Raw genomic sequence first — 21,754 nt, 5'->3', positions numbered from 1 at the left:
AGATCTTCTCGTTGGTTTATTTTTCGTTGATAACCTACTAGTTTTCTCTTGGACAGGTTCTGAATATGATTTTTTGTTGTCATGACTTTTAAGATAAGATGCTGCTCTTGGTTCTGGTAAAAATGTTGACAGTTGGTCCTTACCTAAAAAGGAAGGTATCATGTTGATTTCAGATTTGATTTTACATCCTTTCATTCAGTTCTTCTTCAGTCAACTTAAAAACTGAAATTTCTTAAGAGGGAAAATATTATGTATTAAACAAATTAGAGTAGACTTTATCCTTTTCTTGGTCATTTTATAAAAGAAAGTATATAACTTTCATAGACCAGGTCGATGAGAGCTTGGTTTAATCTAGCGAGCACCACACACCAAGAACCGGGATTTTTCATCTCGTTTCTTAGTGAGTTCCGCTTTGACGATTTTCGAAAAATAGAAGCCTTTCAAGTGTTTTGACGCAAATTCGATTATTTTGCTACTGCAGGAGCTTCGAAAGTTAAAAGTGACGTCAAAAAATCGAATGTTTAGAGCCCGAAAACCCGGGCTCAAAACATTCGAAAAAGTGGCAAAGTGGAATAGACGTTAATTGCGTAAAAAAACGCGGGTGACGTCTAGTATAGGCTAGGTTTAATCTTCCAAATGGAGGATGGAATTCTGTATGTTTTGTTATTTGTTTGTCCGTCTTTGGTAAATTAACTAAAATTTTCTGTCATTCTTGAAAAAAAGGAAAGCTGTTTCGTCGAGTAAAGTTAACATAGTAAAAAAAGTCTATCCATTACCGTCATTACCTTTGGTAAGTTATCTAAAATTTCGAGCAACATAGTATAAAAAGTATGAATGGATACATTCGGTTTTAGACCATGTCTAACGTATCAGAGGAAGAGATTTGTAATTGTAATTTCGTTGTTTTATAACGAGCGTTGCACTCATTCGCATGCTTCCGACGTACTTGTTCTATTTTCTTAAATCCGTCAGTGAATGGACCCCCGTTAAATTCCATAGTAGCTCCTAAGATGTGGCGTAAGGCCGAAAAAAGTTCATCCAACATGATATGGGCACGTAAAATAGACACTGAGCTTTTCATAGACCCTGGAGGCAGTTTCTTAACCCTGGCTAGCCAAAAATTCTCGATCGGAACATTTTTGAAAGTGTTACTCTAATGGTAAACATTTATGGCGTTGTTTTGATGTTTAGTACCAACCAATTCTCAGTTGTAACCACATGTCAGTTATATGATCGTCTCTGTCTGAGTCATAAAATGTTCTTTACGAGAAAAAACATAATAACAACATAAGGGTTCGATAGAAAAAATGTAGAAAAAAAAGGTTAAGATAATTAGGGCTTTATGGGCCCTAAAACCCAATTTCTTAGGAAATTTCACAATAATACCCACAAAATTATGAAACTAGGAACATTTTATGGCTACAAAAATTCAAAAAAAGTTAAGAACATGTAAAGTCTTCAAAAATGCGTTAGATGTTCTTACAAAATAAGGCGTAGACCATTTTGAGTGAACCAATGGGGGTGGGCTTCCTTTAGTGGCTCCCTATTGGTTAAAACACAAAAACATGAAATATTCTAAATCAATAAAAAGTCGTTATCAGAGTGTAGAGGTCCTGATTACCCATGACCCATGATTTTATTCCATTCTGTGAGCTGGCCTATGTCTTTACCAAGCTGGCTTAGGAGTTGTTCAAAAGCTCATCTAGCATGCGGTTAAAATCAGTCATATGTCAGTATCAAGTTTGCGTATCTTTTCGTCAGTTATTTGTCATCAGTATCTAAGTCATAAGTTTTGTTTGTTTCAAATTTATAATCGCATACCATTTTTCAATGAAGAAATTTGCCGGATTTTTGATCGTTTGATATTCTTCATAAACTCCTTTCTTTCGCTCTGACTTCTTAATCGGCTGACAGTTTTATAGAATCGGACCATATCTTCAATAGTATATTTCGCATCATCAATACCACGTTTTGTTTTCGGATGCCGGCATTTTTTGCTGTAACGGTGATGGTTTTGTTGATCTTTAACGTTTCTTTTAGAGTGAACTTTGTTTGAATTTGAATCGCTTAAACTCGAATGATCGACAAAGGGGCTGTCTCGTTTCAAACTGTTTTTGTTCATCCTGCTCCTCTTATGATCCCGATGCCAATCCGATTTTTCATACTTAACCCGACTATTGTGATTACTCGGTTCTGCTTTATCGCTTATATGACACGGTTCATCTTTCGGAAAATCCTCGAAGTTCACTAAGTCAGCAAGATCATCAACTTTTAAAATCTTTTTCCAATCCATTGGAATTTTTCCGAGCTCTTCATCATTGATTGCATTGATACTGAAGCTTTGGTCTTCAATTGGTTCGATGGGTAAGATCATTTTGTGCTCTTGTAAATGCGTGATAGCTTTTGCCTGCTGTCTCACTGAAAATTAAACAAGATACAATTGAGCAGGTAAATTATTATATACACCAAGGTCAAGAAATGGACAACTGAAGCCCTCTCTGTTCATTTCTTAGACTTTTAGGTCTTCAACGAGGCTCCCCCCCCCCGCGGTAAATCACGACATCGTGTGATTTTTTGTCTTTACGCTATTTAACAACTAGCGGTTTAAAGAACGATAAATTACGCAGTGGGCTGGAAACATTAGATGAACTAACTCATAGGCAAAAATTTTAAAGAGATTTTTCAAACTCACTTGATTTCAAAGGTTGTTTTATATCAATATGTTGATAAAGATGTGGATACCGAGTGGCTTTGAAATCTTTATGTTTATGCTTTGCTTTTTCAACCGAAGAATGCTTTTTCAGTTTCTTGATCAACGCTTCAATATCATCTTTCTTAGCCACGTGTTTCGTCACGTGATTCTCCTGCTTAATATCATTGGTTCGACCAATAACTGGAGCCTTTGATACTCGACCTCTAGCCAGTCCTATACGTTGTAGTTCATCAATATAACGTTTCATATCATCATTCTTGGATAATGTAACATTGGCATCATTTGGATTTCGTGGATCTTTGAGAGTTGCGATTGTTTTACCAGCGCTGTCACGAAACTGCACTGTATTGCGTTTTGTTGGTGCGACTTCATTGCCTTTAATGAAATGAATGATTTGTATTATTATAGGACATGGGAATGAAAACAATGGGAAACGGAATAACTTTGACAAAAATGACAACTTTCGTTACATCTATAACACCCTATGTCACAGACCCACTGGGACCCCAACCTCACTGGAAAATTTGGCGAAGATTTCTTCCCCGGTGGGAATTTTCAGCCCCACTGGGAAATTGACTTTGATTTCATCCTCATTCGAAATTCAATGTTTAAAAATTTCCCTTCCAAATTCAGAAACAACAATCATACTTTGAAAAAGATAAACTAACTCTCCTAAAATATGCACAAAATTGAAAGGTTGCATATAATCAGGTTGCATACTAAAAAGGTTCTCTGTTAAATATGGAGTTGTAATAAAATAAAAAAAATGTGGGATTTTAGATTTTCCAGTCAGAAGAAGAAAGTTGAAGTCTTTTTCTCTTGGCTATAACTTTTGAAGAACTCTTCAATTTGGCACCATTGTTGGAAAGATATTCAAAAGCACAATGTTCTGCATTACTTTTTGTCTTTTTAAAAATGAATCGAAGATGAAAGAGAAGATGAAAAAGTGAGCTTTCGATACAAGACTTGTATTTTTACAGACTTTGATTTTTTATCTTCACTAGTTTAGTTCCTTTGTTTCATAATATTTCATATTTCATCTTGGGTAAGCGATATAAGGCTGTCTAGGATTGCGGCTCATTGGTTTCAGTAATATTACCTCTTCGGTCAGCAAAATGCCTATTGGTGGTTACTGTACATTCCACAATTACCAACACCAGTAATGAAACAGTCTTCACATCCATTGTTGTCTTTGCCCAATAGATTTATCATATAATCGAATTCAAGAACAATCCATTCTTGTAAGGAATATTTTTTTTATCACTTTTTCCGAATTTTTTTATAATTAATTTCTAAATAAAGATACACGTGAAATACCGTGGCCCATATATGACATGCTATAAACAGCATTTAATCGGGGGTATTAACATGTTAACATAACATATAACATGTAATTTATATCGACATAGCGAGATAATATTTATGTCAATAGAACATGATAAAGATAATTGATATCGTCATATTATGTTAACTAGGTCACAGTGTGGATCTAAACCACACTGAAACGACCGCCTTCCATCACGCATCACGCTCGCAAAAGAGCGCGCGCACATTATTAACGTTAACGCCTACATGTCATCTCCAGTACATTTTAGATTATTCATTGAAAACAGATTACAATATAGTCATTTTTCATGTCTCGATTATTCAATTCCGAATAAAAGACATTCAGCGAAAAAAAAGAAAAACACCTGGGTAATCTAGTTAAAAAAACCGAAAGTAAATGGTAGACAAAGTAATGAGCCAAGGCAAAACGAGATTAGCGTACCACTATGAAAGAAACCGCCTCCGGCGGTCGATAAGCTAACCTTTTTATGTCGACATAATGAGACAATTTATATCAATTAGCCTCGTCTCGAAACGCGGTCAGCAAATTTTGTGGATAATTTCACAGCGAAAATGCATCCAGTGAAATGTGAGTAATGTATCATGATTCAAGTCGACTGACATAATTATACACATAATACATGTTACAAGTGCTGCGTACGGATTCTAAAGCTCGGTTATAATAAAACTACATATTACATGTTAGTAGCAGATCCGACTGACCAATGTTATTTAGCAGGTTGAAACATGAGTTTCTGCTGGAAAGATACAGTTTGTTTTCAAGTTTAGTTCGGAAAATTGCATAGATCCGCAACGTTGCGAAATTTCGCATTTTTTGCGTTGTGATATTCCGCAACGTTGCGAAATTCTGCAGCTTTATCGCTGCATAATTTCGCAGCCCTAGCCTATTGACCAAAACCGGCATTGCAGGGCCTGGACCGGGGTCCCAAAATAATGTGCATTTTGAAGAATAACCCAAAAGGAAACTTTTCACCCTAGCATTTTAATTTCCTACCTAGCGATTATTCACAATCATTTTTGGAAGAAATGCTACTTTGTTCAAATATGCCAGATTTAGCCTAATTTTGCTTCTGTTTGCGAAAATTGGTCGTCATAGTTGGTGTTCATAATTGCACACTTTCATTGGGAACGTTGTGAAAAATCGCAGCGCAAGCTGAGGGAATCGTTGCAAAAAAACGCAACGTTTAATCCCCGCAAAAGTTTATCCCATTAAAGTAGCCGAAAACGAAAGTGAGACTGTGAAAGTGTCCGCAAATTCGGGCCCAGTCCTCTTCCGAGACGGAGGCTAATATACAAGATAATAACATTTCGATTTAACAAGATGAACGAAGATATAATTATATCAACACAACGAGGGCTTTTATTAATTTAATAAATCTTATGTTAACATAACGAGATAAAAATTATGCAAATATCATGATAATATTATGATAAATAGTATGATAATATTATGATTAATATTATGATAAATATTATGATAAATTTATGATATATTATGATAAACTTATGATAAATTTATGATAAATTTATGATAAATAATATGATAAATATTATGTCAACATAAAGAGATAACGCTCCCTCGGAGGGGATTCAAAACCGGAGCCTACTCTCTCCTGTGTTTGAGTCAAAGACTGAGTATCTCGATAGTGGAGGAGTGTTATCTCAATAGTGGAGGAGTGTTATCTCGATAGCGGAGGAGTGTTATGATATAAGTTATCTTGTTATCTTGATATAAATTATCTCGTTATGTTGAAATAAATTATCTCGTCTCGTTACGTTGAGATAAATTATCTCGTTATGTTGAGATAAATTATCTCGTTATGTTGAGATAAATTATCTCGGTATGTTGAGATAAATTATCTCGTTATGTTGAGATAAATTATCTCGGTATGTTGAGATAAATTATCTCGTTATGTTGAGATAAATTATCTCGGTATGTCGAGATAAATTATCTCGGTATGTCGAGATGAAGTATCTTGTTATGTCGACATAAATAAATGATCTCGTTATGTCGACATAACAATTATCTTGTGTTTGTTATGCTATTACCCCCGATTAGGTGCTGTTTATAGCATGTCATATATGGACCACGGTAGATAAATCATTGACCGACATTGTCTAAAATACTCGAAAGAGCAGACCACTGCCAATTTTATTCTTTCTTGGATGGTATTAACCTTTCACGTCCCAGAGCTTTGCACTTTTTTTGAAAAAAATTTCAAAAGTTTCGCGAGATCTGGTAGTTCCGGAGATATAGCCTGTGGTGAAGTTAGAACTGTCTAGAACTGAAAGAATTAATTTGCTTTTTGATTGTGAAAATATGTTCCAGCTGACAAAAAACGTTGTTTCAAGGTCCATACAACGTTTTATGGATCTTATGTCATGGGTGTTAGATGAATTTTGTTTTTGTCCCTTAAACAAGATTTCTGTTAAATAAGAAAAATGAAAAATCCACTTCGAATTTTCGAACTATTTTCACTTTTCATGATAGACTTTGCTATAATATAAGACAAATCACTATCTAAGAAATAAGCCCAAAGCCGAAGAAAATTCGAAAATTGAGCTTTTTGCCGAAAAGAGTCTACAGCTGGTAGAGTTTTCCAGTACTTCGAGACTCTCCCGCCGATTCTTTTTCCGTAAACCGCCATAACGCCGTACCGCCATATTTTCCCACCTTTACCATCACTGTAACGGTCGATAACTTTGTATATTTTCATGACACCCAAAAAACTTTTCCCTACGAATTCACAATTTCCAAAAAATTCCCAATTTAAAAATAATTTTTTCCAAAACATTCGAAAACCAATAAAATTTAAATTTCCTATAAAAATTTTCCTCGAGTATTATTACAAACAAGTTACCATTTAAATTGTACAAATGGCTTTTAATTAACACAGTCTAAACTATACTTTGTTTGCAGTATTTTGCAAACGGTTTAAATTTCTGTTTAACCTCTGTTTAACTAATGAACCGTTGTTAATTTTCAAAGCAAACATACTGTATATAAAATGAAGTGTAAAACGAACAAAACCTAATTCGTTTGAAAAACATTCAAAAAATATTCCACCACAACAGTAAATATATAGAGATATCCTTTAGTTTGCATGTTTTTCGAAAAATTTGCAACGACTTTTTCATGCTATCGAAAATGAAAATCAAAATTTACATCATGTTAATATGAGTGTATATTGTTCATTTTCTATTGTCTTGATTACGCTATAAACCTCTTCCATTCTATACCAACCGAATACCAAAATGCTGAAAAAATCCTGTATCTTATCTGATATTCCAATGGCGGATTGGCGGCCGCCCACGCTAAAGCTCTTAAGGAGTGGGCCAATTTTCCATTAGTCCCTCTTTGATGCGCCGCACCCCCAGTCGGGCTCAATGAACCTTGCTCTGTTAACCTGAAAATATTTTAATTCGACCCGACAAGCACCGAAAACGACGGCTAGGTTACCATAGACTATGCTATAGTCTAATACAAGTTTCATCTAAGAGGAACAAACGTGAATACAAACTATGTTATATCTTAATAATATATTATACGGACGATAGCCTCGTCTAGGTTACCAGACCTCCCACTGCAAAATGACGCAGCTTGGCGAAATTCCGTAATCTTAAACCTTCGCAGACGTGTTTTTTCGACGAATTTCATAACGTCAAAATCAGTTTTTAGCCGATATTTTGAAATCGCCTTAGTTTAAATTTTTGACCCAGCACTTTCTGGGGGGGGGGGCGTACGGGGTTTGCGATTTCCGAAATACCGAATAATTTTGCAAAAGTTTCCGAAATTCCGTAAATAATATTTGCAATTCCGATACCGATTTTTTGGGTATTTTTCCTCGTTTTGACTAATTTTTCATCAAATTTGATTTTTCATGTAGGAATTCTGAAAAAGTGGGATAATAATTTTATAATACAAAAATTTCGAAGCAAAATTTTTTACCAATTTTCTATTCCAATTTTTCATAGAAAAACAGTCATAACTTTTTATGTATTAATTTAGAAAATTATTTTTGCAATTTAATTCTTAATTACTCTTAAGGGATTTGATTAAAAAGCAATTTATAAGGGCAATTCTTTGTTGAAAGTGTAAAAGAACCTAAAACATAACTTTTAAGTTTAAATACTTAAATCAATTTCCCGACTATGGTCAGAGCCCATAACTCACCTGAGTGGGAACGTAAAATGGAGGATAATTTTGCACTATGGGGACGGAATTTTTGCCAATTTTTCCAGTGGGAAGAGGTCCCATTGGGTCTGTGAGAAGAAAGTGTATATTAACGTAAATCTAGAGGATAAGGAATTTATTAATGACCGGGAAATAAATATTAAACACTTTCAGAGCGTGATTTTGTGTCTGTAAGGTAGACCGGGGTCACTGTAAAACAGTCCGCCAGCTTTTAGTTGTTTTTAAGGTAAAAATATAGTGTGAAGCAATGTTTTTGTTTGAAAGAAATAAAAACAAAAATATTCATGTTTATTACCCATTTTCATATTTTTCTATTCGAAGTTTTTTTTTTCAATTTGGAACTTTAATATTTTTTTTTCCACAAGTGGCGATCTCGTCAATTGCTTCTTTTTTACTTAACTGAATCAGCACCATTAAAATCAAGCAAAGTTCAGTCAGAAGTAGACTCGAATCTGTAAGGGTAACCTTTTTGCAAAATTTTACTTGTCTCTCTAAGGAAAAGCGGAATAGCAAACACTTGAATTCGGTACTTATCAAGCTTTTAAGTTTTTTTTTACTTCCTGATTAAAGTGAGGAGCTAAGAAAGGTTTTTGAAAGTTTTAAAAATCTTCCGAAATTTGGGAAATTGAAAAAATGGTTCTTTTTGTTAGTACTCACATTCTGATTGTTTAAGAAATAGCAAACGCTATTGTTTAAGCAAGAATGTAAAAACCAATTAAATCTAGTTAGAAGTGAAATAAAATGGTCCGCAATAAAGAATAAAGTTTTGCAATTTCAGAAGAAGAGATGTACGAAAAATTGACCAAGATATATTTATTTAGGGTTTTGAAAGGGAAATTTTTAAGAATCTAAACAGACAGTATTAAGCTATGAGAGTCTTTATTGGAAGTTTATCGGGGCTTAGATCACGAGATTTACGTTTGGCTACATTTCGAAAGATTCCTGTCTCTGCAGGTTGGAGGATTTTTTCTCCACTCTTTTATGGAGAGTCTTCTATATCTAAAAAAGTAAAACCTATGCAATGATCAAAATTTCTAGCCATTGAAATTTTTACTCATAGTATCTTAGATTAGACCAATGATATGATGTAGATTTCAAGACAAAGGGAGAAACATAAGGAAACAATAAAAATGGAGATATTTGATTGGAAAATGTTAATTTTGTTGCTATTCTTATACAACGTCCATTGTGGTAAGTTGTCAAGCTCACTCCCACCCAAGTTATCACTAAACGTTATTAACCCTATTCATACTAGGCTTTTAGGGGCGGTTCAGAACTAGGGGGGGGCTTTTCCTGTACCACCCCTTAACTTTTGATCTAGTAGGTTTTTTTGGATGAAATTTGGCACACAAGATCCTTGTGACGTAAGGTAACTTTTGACAAAAATTTTTTTTGATGACGTCACTCATCATGCCCAAAATGAGCAAAAACCGAAAATTTCCTTTGTTCTTATAAATAGCTATTGTATTCCAACAAAGGCTTTAGAAAAAAGTTGCCTGAGTTTAAAATGCTTATTTTATCCTAAATATTCAATAAATTACGGTTTAAACGATATATTTGACAATGAAAATAAATTTGTATTGGAAAAGTGTCAATTTTTGTGACACCTTACTGTCAGAAATGTCATCATGCTCAAGGTGTGAAAATATTTAGGTGTCAAATTTTTTTTTATTTTGAAGCTAAATAAAAGTTAGGAATTTACAGAAAATTTCACGGCAAAAGCTCTATTATTTCAGGAGCTATTAGCAATAGTTTGACCTCCGAACAGAAAGAGCCCCCCCCCCTAGTACGAATAGGGTTAAAATGTTCGTTTAATGTTTAAATGGGCTTCTAAAAGAGATACTGAATTAGATTGTTCACAGGTACACATTTTCTGTATCATCAATATATCTAGTCTTGTCTTCCAAAGTTTCTTTTTTTGGGGTTTGAAAATACTGGTACCCTTTTGATGTTCAATTTTGGCAGCTGGAATAGTGCTAAGTTATGTTATGAGGCCCCCCCCCAGCGGCACCCCTAATCACGCCATCACGCAAAAAAATTTTCTCCATCACGCATCACGAAAATCGCTAAAATTTGTCATCATGCAAAAAATAGCGAAAAATAGCCCTAATCACGCATCACGCCTCAAATTTTTGCCCTATCACGCATCACGCCAAAACCTTGATCACGCCATCACGCCGAAAAAAATCTCTAATCACGCCATCACGCAAGAAAAAAGTCCCAATCAAGCCATCACGCAAACCGCTGGGGGGGCCTCTGTTATGGATCGGTTATTCTTAATTTCAAAGCTTATCAGTAGTGAGCAAACAGGGAATTCAAAAAAGCCGGTATTTTATAAAAAAATAGTCGATTTTTCAGCATTGAAAGGTCGACTTTCCGTACTGGTCGAACACTTTTTGCCTGAAATTTTGAGAAATTCTTTGCCGGTATTTTTTATGAAAAACTACCGGAATTATGGTTTTCTGAACCCTCGGAACCCACCTCACAAAAAGCCTTTAGTTTATTGACAGCAAAATATACTTATTACTCATCTAACATTACAGGTTTTGTTGCTGTACCCACCAAGCGATCATCCGGTTCAAATATGACCTCTTCCAACAATAATCAAAACACCATACAAGACCATCTTGAACAAGCATACAAAAAGAAAACATTGACTGGTGGACAAAATACATCCACTACAGTGAACGGCGCTGTACAGAAGAAACAATGGTTAGGTACATCTCCAGATATGATGGGTGGTAACCAAGGGATGATGGTGGTTCCTATGCAACAAGCACGTGAGTAGATTTCAGTCCTTTTTCCCAAATAACACACCCCCGGAGTATTACCCTTGCTGACTGACGGGGTCGTGCGGCGCTGGGGTTAGAAAGACGGACCCTACGTGGGACTCATTTTTTGGAATATTTTGCCAAAATTTCAGAAGAAATGAATTCTCCCTGAATGAGACTGAAATTTCAAAATTTTCTCAAAATTTCCCACTTTCCACCAAAATTTCCCTGATAAAGGCACCCTACGAGGAGATGATTTCCTATTTTTGTGTTTTTGTGACCCTACCGGGACTCATTGAGATGAAAAATGATACCTTGACCAGCCGCATATACCCTTTTTTGCCCAGTTACCCCCGGGAAATCGCAGATTCGTGTAGAATAAGTACAGTGTTATCAACAGCTATCAACGATCAATTCTTACTCAGTGCTGTGACTCTTTTAAGTCTGAAAATGTTCTTAGCATGTTCTTATTCTTACCATTTTGTGGGTATCTTTGTCCATTTTCTTAAAAAATCAGGTGTTTTAGAGTCTGTAAAGCGTTAAGATGTTCTTAACATTGTTCTATTAATATTTTGGCCATCAAAGCCTTATTTTCTTATAAGGTTTGTTCTTAAAAAAACGTGTAACTATATTTTAAGCTGAACTTGTAACAGAGTGCGAGAGAGGGATATTTGAATGGATCAAAGAACATTTTCAATTTATTTTCTAGCAATGGATATGGGTATGATGAATGGTGGGATGATGCCGATGAATAATATGATGATGGATAATACAGTTGCCATGCAAGCTAACAGTAAGATATTCTTAAATACGACAAACTCCATTTTTGCTGTAAATATTAAATTTCTTTGCATTGATATTTGAGATAAAAGTCTCTTCGATTGGAATGCAGGAAGGCAGACTTTTTCCAATTCATGGCACATTCTATCTCATTTAGATCCGCCTTTATTTCCTCCACTTTTATGGTTGTTCCGCTGGGCTTGCGGAATGCTCGAAAGTTTTCCTAAAAAATCTCCAATGGAACGCAGGCCTGGTGGTAGCGTGGAGACTCGGGAAACTTCGGCCTCCCTACTTTTTAAGCAAGCGAGATTTTTGTTCTCAAATTCCTAGTGAATTTTATCTTATTTCGAGCCTTCGGCCTTCCCTTGACGGTTGTTCCACCGGGCCTGAAACGGAGAAGAAATAAAATTTTCTTTTTGCTTTACTCGTTGAATATGGAAGGCAATAGAATCTTAAACGTAAAATCTCAGTCTTGAAAAGCGATGTACCCATCCATTCTGGGATCCATTCCAATCGAAGTACCTTTTATCTCAAATATCAATGCAAAGAAATTATCAAGTCACAACCAAGAACCTCTGCCTCAAAGATAAAAAAGTGCCTGAAAGGTTTTGATTATATTCTTCTGATTTCCGAACCGAGTTAAGAGTTAATATAAGTTTAAAGATTTTTGTTTTCAAAAGTTATTCAAAGAATTTGAACCCAATCCAACTGGCTAAAACGTTGTTTCAACGTTAATCTAACGTTATATGGACGTTGTGAACATTAGATAAACGTTGAAGAAATATCGTGTGTCAGCTGGGAAAGTATTTCTTCATTCGTCACAGATTTAGGTCAAATGCAACAACCAATGATGGTGGCAAATGCTCCACCACAGCAAATGAATCACCATACAGAAGCTGAATTAACCAAAGAAGACTCAGTGGACGAAGCTGTCAATCCTCCAGGTAAAACACCAACACTGGAAGCGACCGTAGCTTGAAGGTAGAGCATCCAGCAACGGTGCGCAAAGTTGTGGGTCCAAACCCTGGCCGAGTCATACCCAAAGACTTCTTAAAAATGGTACTTGATACCTCTCCGTATTAATGCTCAGTAATTAAGGGAAGGATCAAGAGTAAGTGGAGAAATCCAGGGAGAAAGAGTGACCGCCCTCCCCATCTTCGGGTAGACAGCTATCGAAAGAGTAGCCTTCGGGTCGCCTCCGACTGCGGTCGCAGGCTTACTCAGTGGAAGTGCCTTCGTATAACGACCAAAAAATAAGGAGAATCCTAAACCTTATAGGGGCTGTTTTGACTTTTTGTTGTTTTTGTAACTCTAAAAGAGACTTTGGAAGATCAAAAAACGCTTACCATTTGCAGATATCCATATTTTTATCTAAGTACCCCAATCCGGGATCTAATAATATCTGTAAGCATGTTAATATAAATAACTTCAGATATTTGACAGATATTCTGATAATATTTTGATATTATTCTGATAATATTCGATCCACGTAAAGTCGAAGCCAATTCTTTTTTCATGCCTTCTTATGCTTTTACTTTCTTTACAAGGGGTAAAACACTGTGAGAAAGGACAGACCCGTGAGACCCGCCCCTCCAAATGGAAAGAGCGGCCAAAATATCGTTCCAGTTGAAAATTATACTCCAAATTTTGTCCTTGCTGAAAATAATCAAATATAAAAATCCTCACTCTAAATTATTGTATTATTCTTTCCCATTCCCACAAGCTTTCTGACGTGAAAGCAATGTAATTCAAATCCACAGCCATATAAAACACGGGAGTCCAGTCAGCTCAGTCCGAATCCTACCGGGTCTGTGACCCAGGGGGGGGGGGTACTGCCCTTGCCGACCGACCGACGGGGATGCTCCGCTGAGGTTCGAAAAATGGACCCAACTCGAGGCTCGTTTTGCCGAAATTTACGAAAAAAGTAACCCTGAATGGGACTGAAATTCCAAGATTTTCTCAAATTGTCTACTTTGCCCCCAAATTTTCGGGAAAGCACCCTACGAGAGACATTTTCGTGTTTTGCGACCCTACCTGGGACTCGTGGAGGTTAAAGACCCGAGGGTCTGTGAGAATGGGGTGTCTAAAAGGTGTTTTCAACTATTTTAACTTTTTTTTATTTTTTGTTCACAACAGTCAATGTCAGTTTGTCAATCATGGATCAAATTATGTCCGTCAACATTGACCCAGGTGAGCATTTTATATTGATATCAACTCATTTTTACTTTTTATCAATAAATTCTATAAACTGTCAATATTAGATTTCACTCAGATAGACACTTTATCAGGTGTGCGGTAGGCAAGGAAATTCATGTAAGATATATTTTGAGCAATAGAATGTAACATCTATAAGCTGGTAGATTCCATGCTTCTCGAATCAAATGATTTCCCTGTTTAAAGACTGGCTGATAAACATTTCATGTTGCAGATAAAAAAAATCTTCCTTTTTTTCTCTTAGAGTTGGATTTCCCAGCCACATTATCTACAGGTAAGGCGCAATTACCATTTCAATAAACTAAAGCTAGTTCTCATTAAGATATTTGCTTGAATTTTCTTTTCCCGAGTATAGCTTCTTTCTTCACAAGACACGGGACAATAGCGTAGTGAGTCGTTCGAAAATGGAGCAAACTTAGGAGGCAATTTTCCGAATATTAGTATGTCGGCACGCCCTAATATGGATAATAAAATTTGGAACAGTTACTTTGAACAAAGTGAGCTCTGATATTTTTCCTCATTCTTAAAGTCTAGAGAATTTAAGAAAGCAAAAGAGTGTTGAAATTAGAAATTAAAATTAAATTCCAGAAAAAAATTATACATGGGAGGGGGGGGGTGGAGGATATAACAATTTTCAGTGATTTACAAAGTGACTTTTGGCCCCCGGACAACGGGTTTTACCCCCGGACAACACAAATTACCCCGGACAGAGCAAATTTATCCCCGCACAGAGCAAATTTTGATGGTTTTTTGCTACCCCCGGACAATATATCCTCCACCCGGGGTGTACGAACATTTGCTGGAAGAGCCCAATCAGAAGAGCTTTTTGTGCTCCCAATCAATGGCAACTGGAGGAGTGTCACTACGCTGCTGGTACGTGATCTAAGAAATGTGACTTTATGAAATTCCCTTACAGAAAAGGAACATTCTGCTGGCCATTGCAATATATTTTTGAACTTCGAAATTTATTTGCCAAATCTATTTATTTCATCAGATGATGGTGATCTTGTGGAGCTCTTTGAAGGTGATATCATACGAAACAAAAAATTGGAGGTAACATGTAACATAATTCATCGTAGTTTAATATAAGCTATTCACTTTTCTAAATTAAGTTCAAAAGGCTTATTTATAAACTATCCTGGCGGGATAATAAGATTCTTGCTTAAAAGATTTGACAGGTCCATTACTATGATAGGGGTTTACATTTTTTAATGCTTTGTACTATCTTTTTCGTCTTTCAGGTCGAAGTATCAGACATGAAAAAACCTTTAAACCAATTAAGGTTACGTGGCATAATACAAAGTAGTCGTTGGCCTCATGCAATTGTACCTTATCGTTTCCATGGAAACTTCAGTGAGAAAGGAAGTAAGTTAACCATCATCTCCGAGAAAATTCTGATTACTCCGCGCTGGCACGTATTCACTCTAAAGCCCATGGCTCCTTAGAGAATCTGCCAAGGTTCGCGGGTTACTTTGATCTTTTTCATGCAGACTTAGGATGAATATGAAGATTTTGAGCACAGTGATTGGCTAAAGCAAATAAATTGCACCATAGTAAACTGAAAATTATAAACCCAGATCCAGACTCAAGCTGTGAAAGTTAACTATGCATTGAAATCAATATGATGCTGTCTTCTTCTAAAGTAGAGTCTCCTTAACTCGAACAAATTGTATAGTCGATTCAGTTAATAATACCTTATAAACCTTACTCCATAACGCGAAATTTCCTTAGCTTGAACAATTTTGTATTCTCCGTCCGTGTTCCAATTATAAAGACTCAACTATCTGTATCTGTTTTACTCTTAGAACAAGTGGTAGCATCAGCTATTAACATCATTGAATCAAAGACATGCGTTAATTTCAAACCGAAAAATGACAAAGATAAAAGCTTCATTGAATTTGTGCATGGTGGGGGGTGAGATAACATCTTGATCAAATCTTCAACTTTAACTTCGTTCAATATTTGACTTTTACGCATGCGCTACCTTCTGATATTAGAATGCAAATCGTTTTAGGAAAACCAGTCAGTAAACCAGAAACATAACAAAATTAACAAAACAGTTTAGAGCCAGGACTTCCTAACCTGAGATCAGATTGTGAATGTTTTCTGCACACCACGCTGAAGCTCTAAAGGGATGTGTGAAAACATAACAATCTGATGAATATGCAATCTCGAAATCGTAAGGACCGCATTCGTCTAAAAGGACTAGGAACAACAACAAAGTTGCGTGATTGTTTTTATGAATAGGGCGCCGTATCAGTTATTGACTTTCCGGCGCACAACAAGATTCTTGTTGTAGAATTTTCGCGGATGGACTATTTTCCTCAGATGTATAATTTTCAAGCGCCTTCAGAGGTTTAATGTGCGCGTAAGAAAATTACGAACAGCTGTTATCAGTTTAGGATATCCAGGCCAATGAAAGTTTTGAATACCAAGTAGGCATAGCATACCGCGACGAATCTAAAAAGAGTGACAAAACTGCACAAATGTATTCGTTTGAGCGTTTGCACGTTAGTTAATCAAAATACCAAAAGAAAGGTAATAACTCTCACGGTTTTCCGATCATTTCGAAATGCACTGTGGGATTGGAACTCGTACAAATTTCTAGTTGAAATAATTATGACGTGTGAGATGCGGTGCGCTCTTGGTTTGATGTTTTATTTTCAACTGAGCATGATCCATTGTGTTTTTTTCAGGTGTGCTTCGAACGTCGGTCGACAAGGCGGTAAACAAAAAATCGTTCTTGGCACCTCATGTTTAATTGTTGGAATAGCGCTCCATCAATTAATGCATTCACTCGGCTTCTTTCATGAAACATCACGAAGAGATAGAGATAAATTTGTTCGAATTGATTATGATGAAATTAATAAACGTAGGTACATCAAACTGTTATAGCGTGTTATGAATGGACCTTTTCATAAAGTCCGAACATCACTTGCCTTGTTTTGAAATTATTGCCATGGTGATTAACTCCCAGCTGATTTTATTAAAACTACTTTCTATTCATAGAAAAAATCATTTTATGTCTCAAGGGACATAATCACCATGGTAATTGTTTGAATACGAGGCAAGTTATTTTGTGACGTATTTATGAAAATGTCTTGGTGGTTACTCTTGTCTCCCGAATAGACGTCCCCCCCCGCTTATTGCTAAGAGAGAAAAAAATCCAACCCCCCCCCGCTCTTATTAAGACCCCCCTGCTAATTAAATTCGAATAATTCAATATTTTGTTACAGTGTAGACATACCTTAAACTTGTTAAAATTTTCCTTTTTGTTAGTATTGGTTCTTATTTTACGTGTTTATTTGTTCAAGTTTCTTTTTTGTTGTTGAAATTGATTTCAGTTAAAAAAAATTCTGTCTTCAAATTACCCCCCCCTCTTATTCTATCCCCCCGCTTATTGGTATTTGGAAAATTTTCCTACCCCCCTGCTTATTCGGACCCCCCCCGTCTATTCGGGAGACAAGCAGAGTCATTTAGTTTAAAATCCTGAAGGAACTAGAGATGAAACTATTGGATGGGAAATGAATAAGCAATATATTTCCCATCTAAAATGGATCCACGCGGTTTCCAAACGCTAGCTAGTTTCATTAAAGCTAGCTAGCTAATTCAATCATTAATTCTAAATAAGCCAAAAATCTTAAGGATTCTGTTTTTCTTGTTCGTCCTCGATATCCTCCAAAACATAAACCCACTATTGACTCGACAGCGAAGATATTAGTGGTACAGAATGTACTTGATACTCGTTAAGGCTGGTCTCCACTTGCGCGTGCTGCAATCGCACTTTTTGCTTGGAAAAAGATTACGTCATAAAAATGTAGCACGCCCTCGAAAAAAAACTTTTTTCAACCGTTAAGTCAGGATTGCGCCAATGGAATTGCTTCATTTTTCTTTTGACCAATAGCGTGGTAGCTCTGATCGAAATAGTGCGATCGCAACGCGCGCAAGTAGAGACCGGCCTTTACACTATGAAATTCCCAAGAGAAAGTTTCAGAGGAAGCCGGACTCTATTACTGTATACCTTGCTATTCGGGCATAACTTGCAGGGTTAGTGTTTGAAATTGAAGCAAAAAAAAAACAACAAAAAAAACATAAAGAACCCAGAAAATCTAAAATGTCAGAACGAGCAATTTGGTCATCACTTGCAGGGTTAGCGTTTAAAATTGAAGAAAACAAAACATAAAAAACCCGGTGAATCTAAAATGTCGGAACGAGCAATAAAAGATCTTTCAATTGTTTCATAAGTGTAGATTACGTATCAAAATATTTTATTTCACTTTTAAGATATGTGGTATAATTTTCAAAGATATCGGGATCCCGGCAGAGACGAATCTTATGATAAGTTTTCGATTATGCATTTTGGAAGGTAAGATAGAGCTATGACAAAAATTTGTATGTTCTTAATTTTTTGAGTTTTAAATCTTAAAATTTTCTTAACTTCTCTTATTTTGGCCATTGAACCCTTAGGTTCTTATAAAAACAAAACACACCCCCTTTTCTCAGACTCACTGTGGGAGTCCTTCCCATTGGAAAAATTGGCCAAAATATTGTTTCCAGTCGAAAATTATCCTCCAAATTTTGTCCCCACTGAAAATAATCATATAAAATAATCATCATTCCAAAATATTATGCTATTTTTCCTAACCCCACTGAATTTTCTGACTTGCAAAGAAAAGAAATTAAATTTACGGCCATAAAAAAACATGGGAATATCAATCCCCATCGATTTTCAATCCGTTATTTTTACCCCCACTGGCTAAAAGAATTCTACCGGGTCTGTGAGAAGGGGGTGTAAAAAATGTGTATTATCTCTATATTTCAGTTACGCATTCTCGTTAAACGGGGAGCGCACAGTTATTTCCAAATCGAACGCTAAAGAAGAGCTCGGTCGACGTTTGGATATGAGCACTGGAGATATCCAAAAAATTAATAATTACTATGATTGCAAGAAAGGAGATATCGGTATTATATCAAGCAAGGGCGTCAAAATTAATTTGAAGGCGGCCAAGGGTGGAAATAAGGGCGCGAAGTCAAATAATGATAACGCTGACGACGACGATGACGATGATAATAAGGAAAATAAGGATGGAGGTACTTAATAATTTTGCTGAACAAGAATCGTTCTTATCTTTGTCTTTTGTCTTATTACACGTTTTTTATAAGAACAAAATTTTGAAGCGTTTGGATGTTCTTAACTTTTTGAGTTTAAAGCCTCAATGCTCTTATTTTCATCATTTTGATAGTGTTTTTACTCATTTTCCTAAAATATCGGGTCTTTTAGAGCCCCCAAACCCTTAAAATGTTCTTCAATTTTGTTCCTAATATTTTGGCCATCGAAGCCATATATAGTTTGTTCTTATGAAATAACATGTAGTAGGAACAGGAGTTTTCTAAAAGTAATTTCTATGTTTTCAAATTTGTTTGCGTCGCCAATTTTTGTATGCGCATGCACTGTCCGGTAGAGGATCGTATTTTTCGGACAAGCGAGGTTTACGGTTGTAATTAGGAACCGCCACAGAGCCGGCCCACCAACGAATATAAACCCTGCTTTAATAATACAAAATAATGGAAATCAGATTCCCACCACAGACATTTAAAGGAATTATTTAAATTGGTGATTTAGGAATGTGAATTTCTCCTTGAACATTTAAAATTGGAGTGTATAAAGTAAACAACTTGAAATGGTGAAATCTTTTTTATTTTTTTTCAGAACTGAAGGACAAATATTCGTTTTGCTTCAAACTTGGTGAATTTTGTGACAATGAAAAATGGGTTAAGAAACATTGTTTGAAAACATGCTGCAAAGATCGATACACGTTTTGCAAAGATTGGACGAAGAAACAGTATTGCTTCAAGAGTGAAAATAGAAGTTGGATGAAAGCTAATTGTCCAAAGTCTTGTGAATATTGTTAGAGAATTTTTTAAATATGTACTGTAAACTTAATCAAATAAATATCTATAACTCTATAGGGTTTAGCAAGTACATTATTATCAACAAGAAACATTTTGAAATGTGTATTAATTAAGGAGAAAGAGAAATCCACCCTGAATATTAGGGATTCTCAACCCCCACGTGCCGTGTGTACCCGGGGTGGGGGTGGGGTGGGTCACTCGAGGTACGTGACCTACCGGACGTGCGGCCCTTAAGGGTAGGTTTTTTGGACTTTGGAAAGTGCACTGTAAGGGTTGATTTGTGAGCAAGTGGAAAAAAGTGCACTGTAAGGGTGTAAAATTTGAGAAAATACCAAATTTTGAGGTAAAATTTGAGAAATTTCAAAAAGTTTGCTCTAATTAGGGCAAAGAATTTCGAAAAATTTCACTACTGGGGTCGATTTTGAGCCAAATTTTTCCTGCACTGTAAGGGTCTTATTTCAAAGACCTGATTTTTGGCCGAACGTACGGTCGTTTTCAAAATCGAGTGCCCCCCCCTGGGCCTGTGTATTATCAGATTTTTTATGCATACTGATAGTGCCAGAAAATACTCTGGCATTGTACTTTCTGGCGTCTATCAGTAACGTAAATAAAGCCTGTGATAAGCTGGGACAAGGTTAAGGGATTCCAAAATCTACTTAAAAAGTAGACGATAGCAGGAGAGAAAAACGAGCCTAAAAATACAAATCTGAAAATGCAGACAGAAGTGGTTGTGTAAAAAGACTATTTTGTTAAAATTAATTAAAATTTCTGAAAGATAAGCAGATTAGGCATTTATATTGATGACCCTCAATAGTGGACTGGACATATGTACCAAAGTTATGTTTTATAACCATTTTTTCGAGGTAGAAAACCTACATATTCGAGAAAGATAATGGGTTTACCGGGGTCGCCAAAAGAAATGGAGGTTTTGTTCAGTTTCAAGGGATGAATCTACAGGCAAAAAATGTCAAAACATCTAATCATTCTTTTATCCTTTGGAGGATTATCAAATCTTTGAAAGGCACAAATGAGCACTAGAAAATAAGCCCGGCGGAACCTTTGTAAAAGTGAGGAGGCTGAAGGCTCAAAATGAGATAAAACTCGCTAGGAATTTAAGAAAAAAAATCTCATTTGCTCAAAGTTGGGAAGGCTAAAGTTCTACAGTCTCCCTGCTTCTACCGGGCGTAGAAAATCACATAGCTGATACTCTCTACAGTACTTCAATCTTCAAGGAATCAAGAATTTTATTCGAATTAGAGGAAGATTTGAATTGCAGAGAGCAATTTAAACTACCTTCCAATTCCAACTCAAGGGGACCAATACTATTAGTACAGAAAGAATTTATTAAAGAGAACTGACTTTATCTATTTCTTATTCATGTATTTCAATCAATTTCATACAAAGAAATACAAAGAAAAATTTCCTTAGCATGGTAGGTTGTAAATTTCAGCTGGTAACCAAGGCAACCGGGAATATTTAGTGCAGCAAATGGCGCGTCGTTTTGGAACACCGTTATGATCCTTATCCATCCAAAAGTTGTTGGCATTATTTGACATGCAATTAGCTTTCCCCATTTTGGTAACCCAAACAGTCAACTTGTACGGATATGTTGGGATGCTTGCTGCTTTTTGATTGCAAATGTGGAGTTGGATATCACCATTGTTTAAATCCGATTGGCACTTACTTGCAACACGGTCATTAGCGGCCGAACATGAGAGTCCAGTGAAGGATCCACAGGTCTTTTCATCCCAGTGTTTAAGAGTTTTGCTGTGAATTGTCTGGCCTTCCTTCAAGAAGCAGGCTAAATTACGACAGTTCCAG

At 36.0% G+C, this 21,754-nt stretch overlaps 2 protein-coding genes across 2 annotated transcripts; one reads left to right on the top strand and one right to left on the bottom strand.

Annotated features, from left to right (window-relative positions):
* Positions 1-1,595: 1,595 nt before the first annotated feature.
* LOC136820160 (uncharacterized) lies at positions 1,596-4,007 on the bottom strand. Its single transcript, XM_067076397.1, has 3 exons — positions 3,813-4,007; positions 2,693-3,088; positions 1,596-2,418 (listed from the first exon to the last, which is right to left on the bottom strand). The coding sequence occupies exons 1-3, from the start codon at positions 3,895-3,897 to the stop codon at positions 1,808-1,810; spliced, it is 1,092 nt and encodes a 363-aa protein (XP_066932498.1). The 5' UTR covers positions 3,898-4,007; the 3' UTR covers positions 1,596-1,807.
* Positions 4,008-9,313: 5,306 nt separating this feature from the next.
* LOC136820157 (zinc metalloproteinase nas-13-like) lies at positions 9,314-20,022 on the top strand. Its single transcript, XM_067076395.1, has 13 exons — positions 9,314-9,446; positions 10,799-11,035; positions 11,736-11,819; positions 12,631-12,750; positions 13,943-13,996; positions 14,265-14,294; positions 15,015-15,073; positions 15,262-15,385; positions 15,826-15,934; positions 16,717-16,892; positions 18,305-18,386; positions 18,843-19,111; positions 19,731-20,022. The coding sequence occupies exons 1-13, from the start codon at positions 9,386-9,388 to the stop codon at positions 19,931-19,933; spliced, it is 1,608 nt and encodes a 535-aa protein (XP_066932496.1). The 5' UTR covers positions 9,314-9,385; the 3' UTR covers positions 19,934-20,022.
* Positions 20,023-21,754: the final 1,732 nt, after the last annotated feature.

Source organism: Clytia hemisphaerica, unplaced genomic scaffold (assembly GCF_902728285.1).
Source record: "Clytia hemisphaerica strain Z4C2 unplaced genomic scaffold, Clytia hemisphaerica genome assembly, whole genome shotgun sequence".
Lineage (NCBI taxonomy): Eukaryota > Metazoa > Cnidaria > Hydrozoa > Leptothecata > Clytiidae > Clytia > Clytia hemisphaerica.
This window is presented reverse-complemented; position numbering and strand designations above follow the sequence as displayed.

Bases quoted from the DNA above. Each gene is read 5' to 3' on its own strand.
- LOC136820157 (XM_067076395.1), top strand. From the start codon at position 9,386: ATGGAGATATTTGATTGGAAAATGTTAATTTTGTTGCTATTCTTATAC. The intron at 11,036-11,735 runs GTGAGTAGATTT...TTTATTTTCTAG, and splicing joins GGTTCCTATGCAACAAGCAC to CAATGGATATGGGTATGATG. The intron at 12,751-13,942 runs GTAAAACACCAA...TGTTCACAACAG, and splicing joins CGAAGCTGTCAATCCTCCAG to TCAATGTCAGTTTGTCAATC.
- LOC136820160 (XM_067076397.1), bottom strand. From the start codon at position 3,897: ATGGATGTGAAGACTGTTTCATTACTGGTGTTGGTAATTGTGGAATGT. The intron at 3,089-3,812 runs GTAATATTACTG...ATTTCATTAAAG, and splicing joins GCATTTTGCTGACCGAAGAG to GCAATGAAGTCGCACCAACA. The intron at 2,419-2,692 runs GTGAGTTTGAAA...TTTAATTTTCAG, and splicing joins AAAACAACCTTTGAAATCAA to TGAGACAGCAGGCAAAAGCT.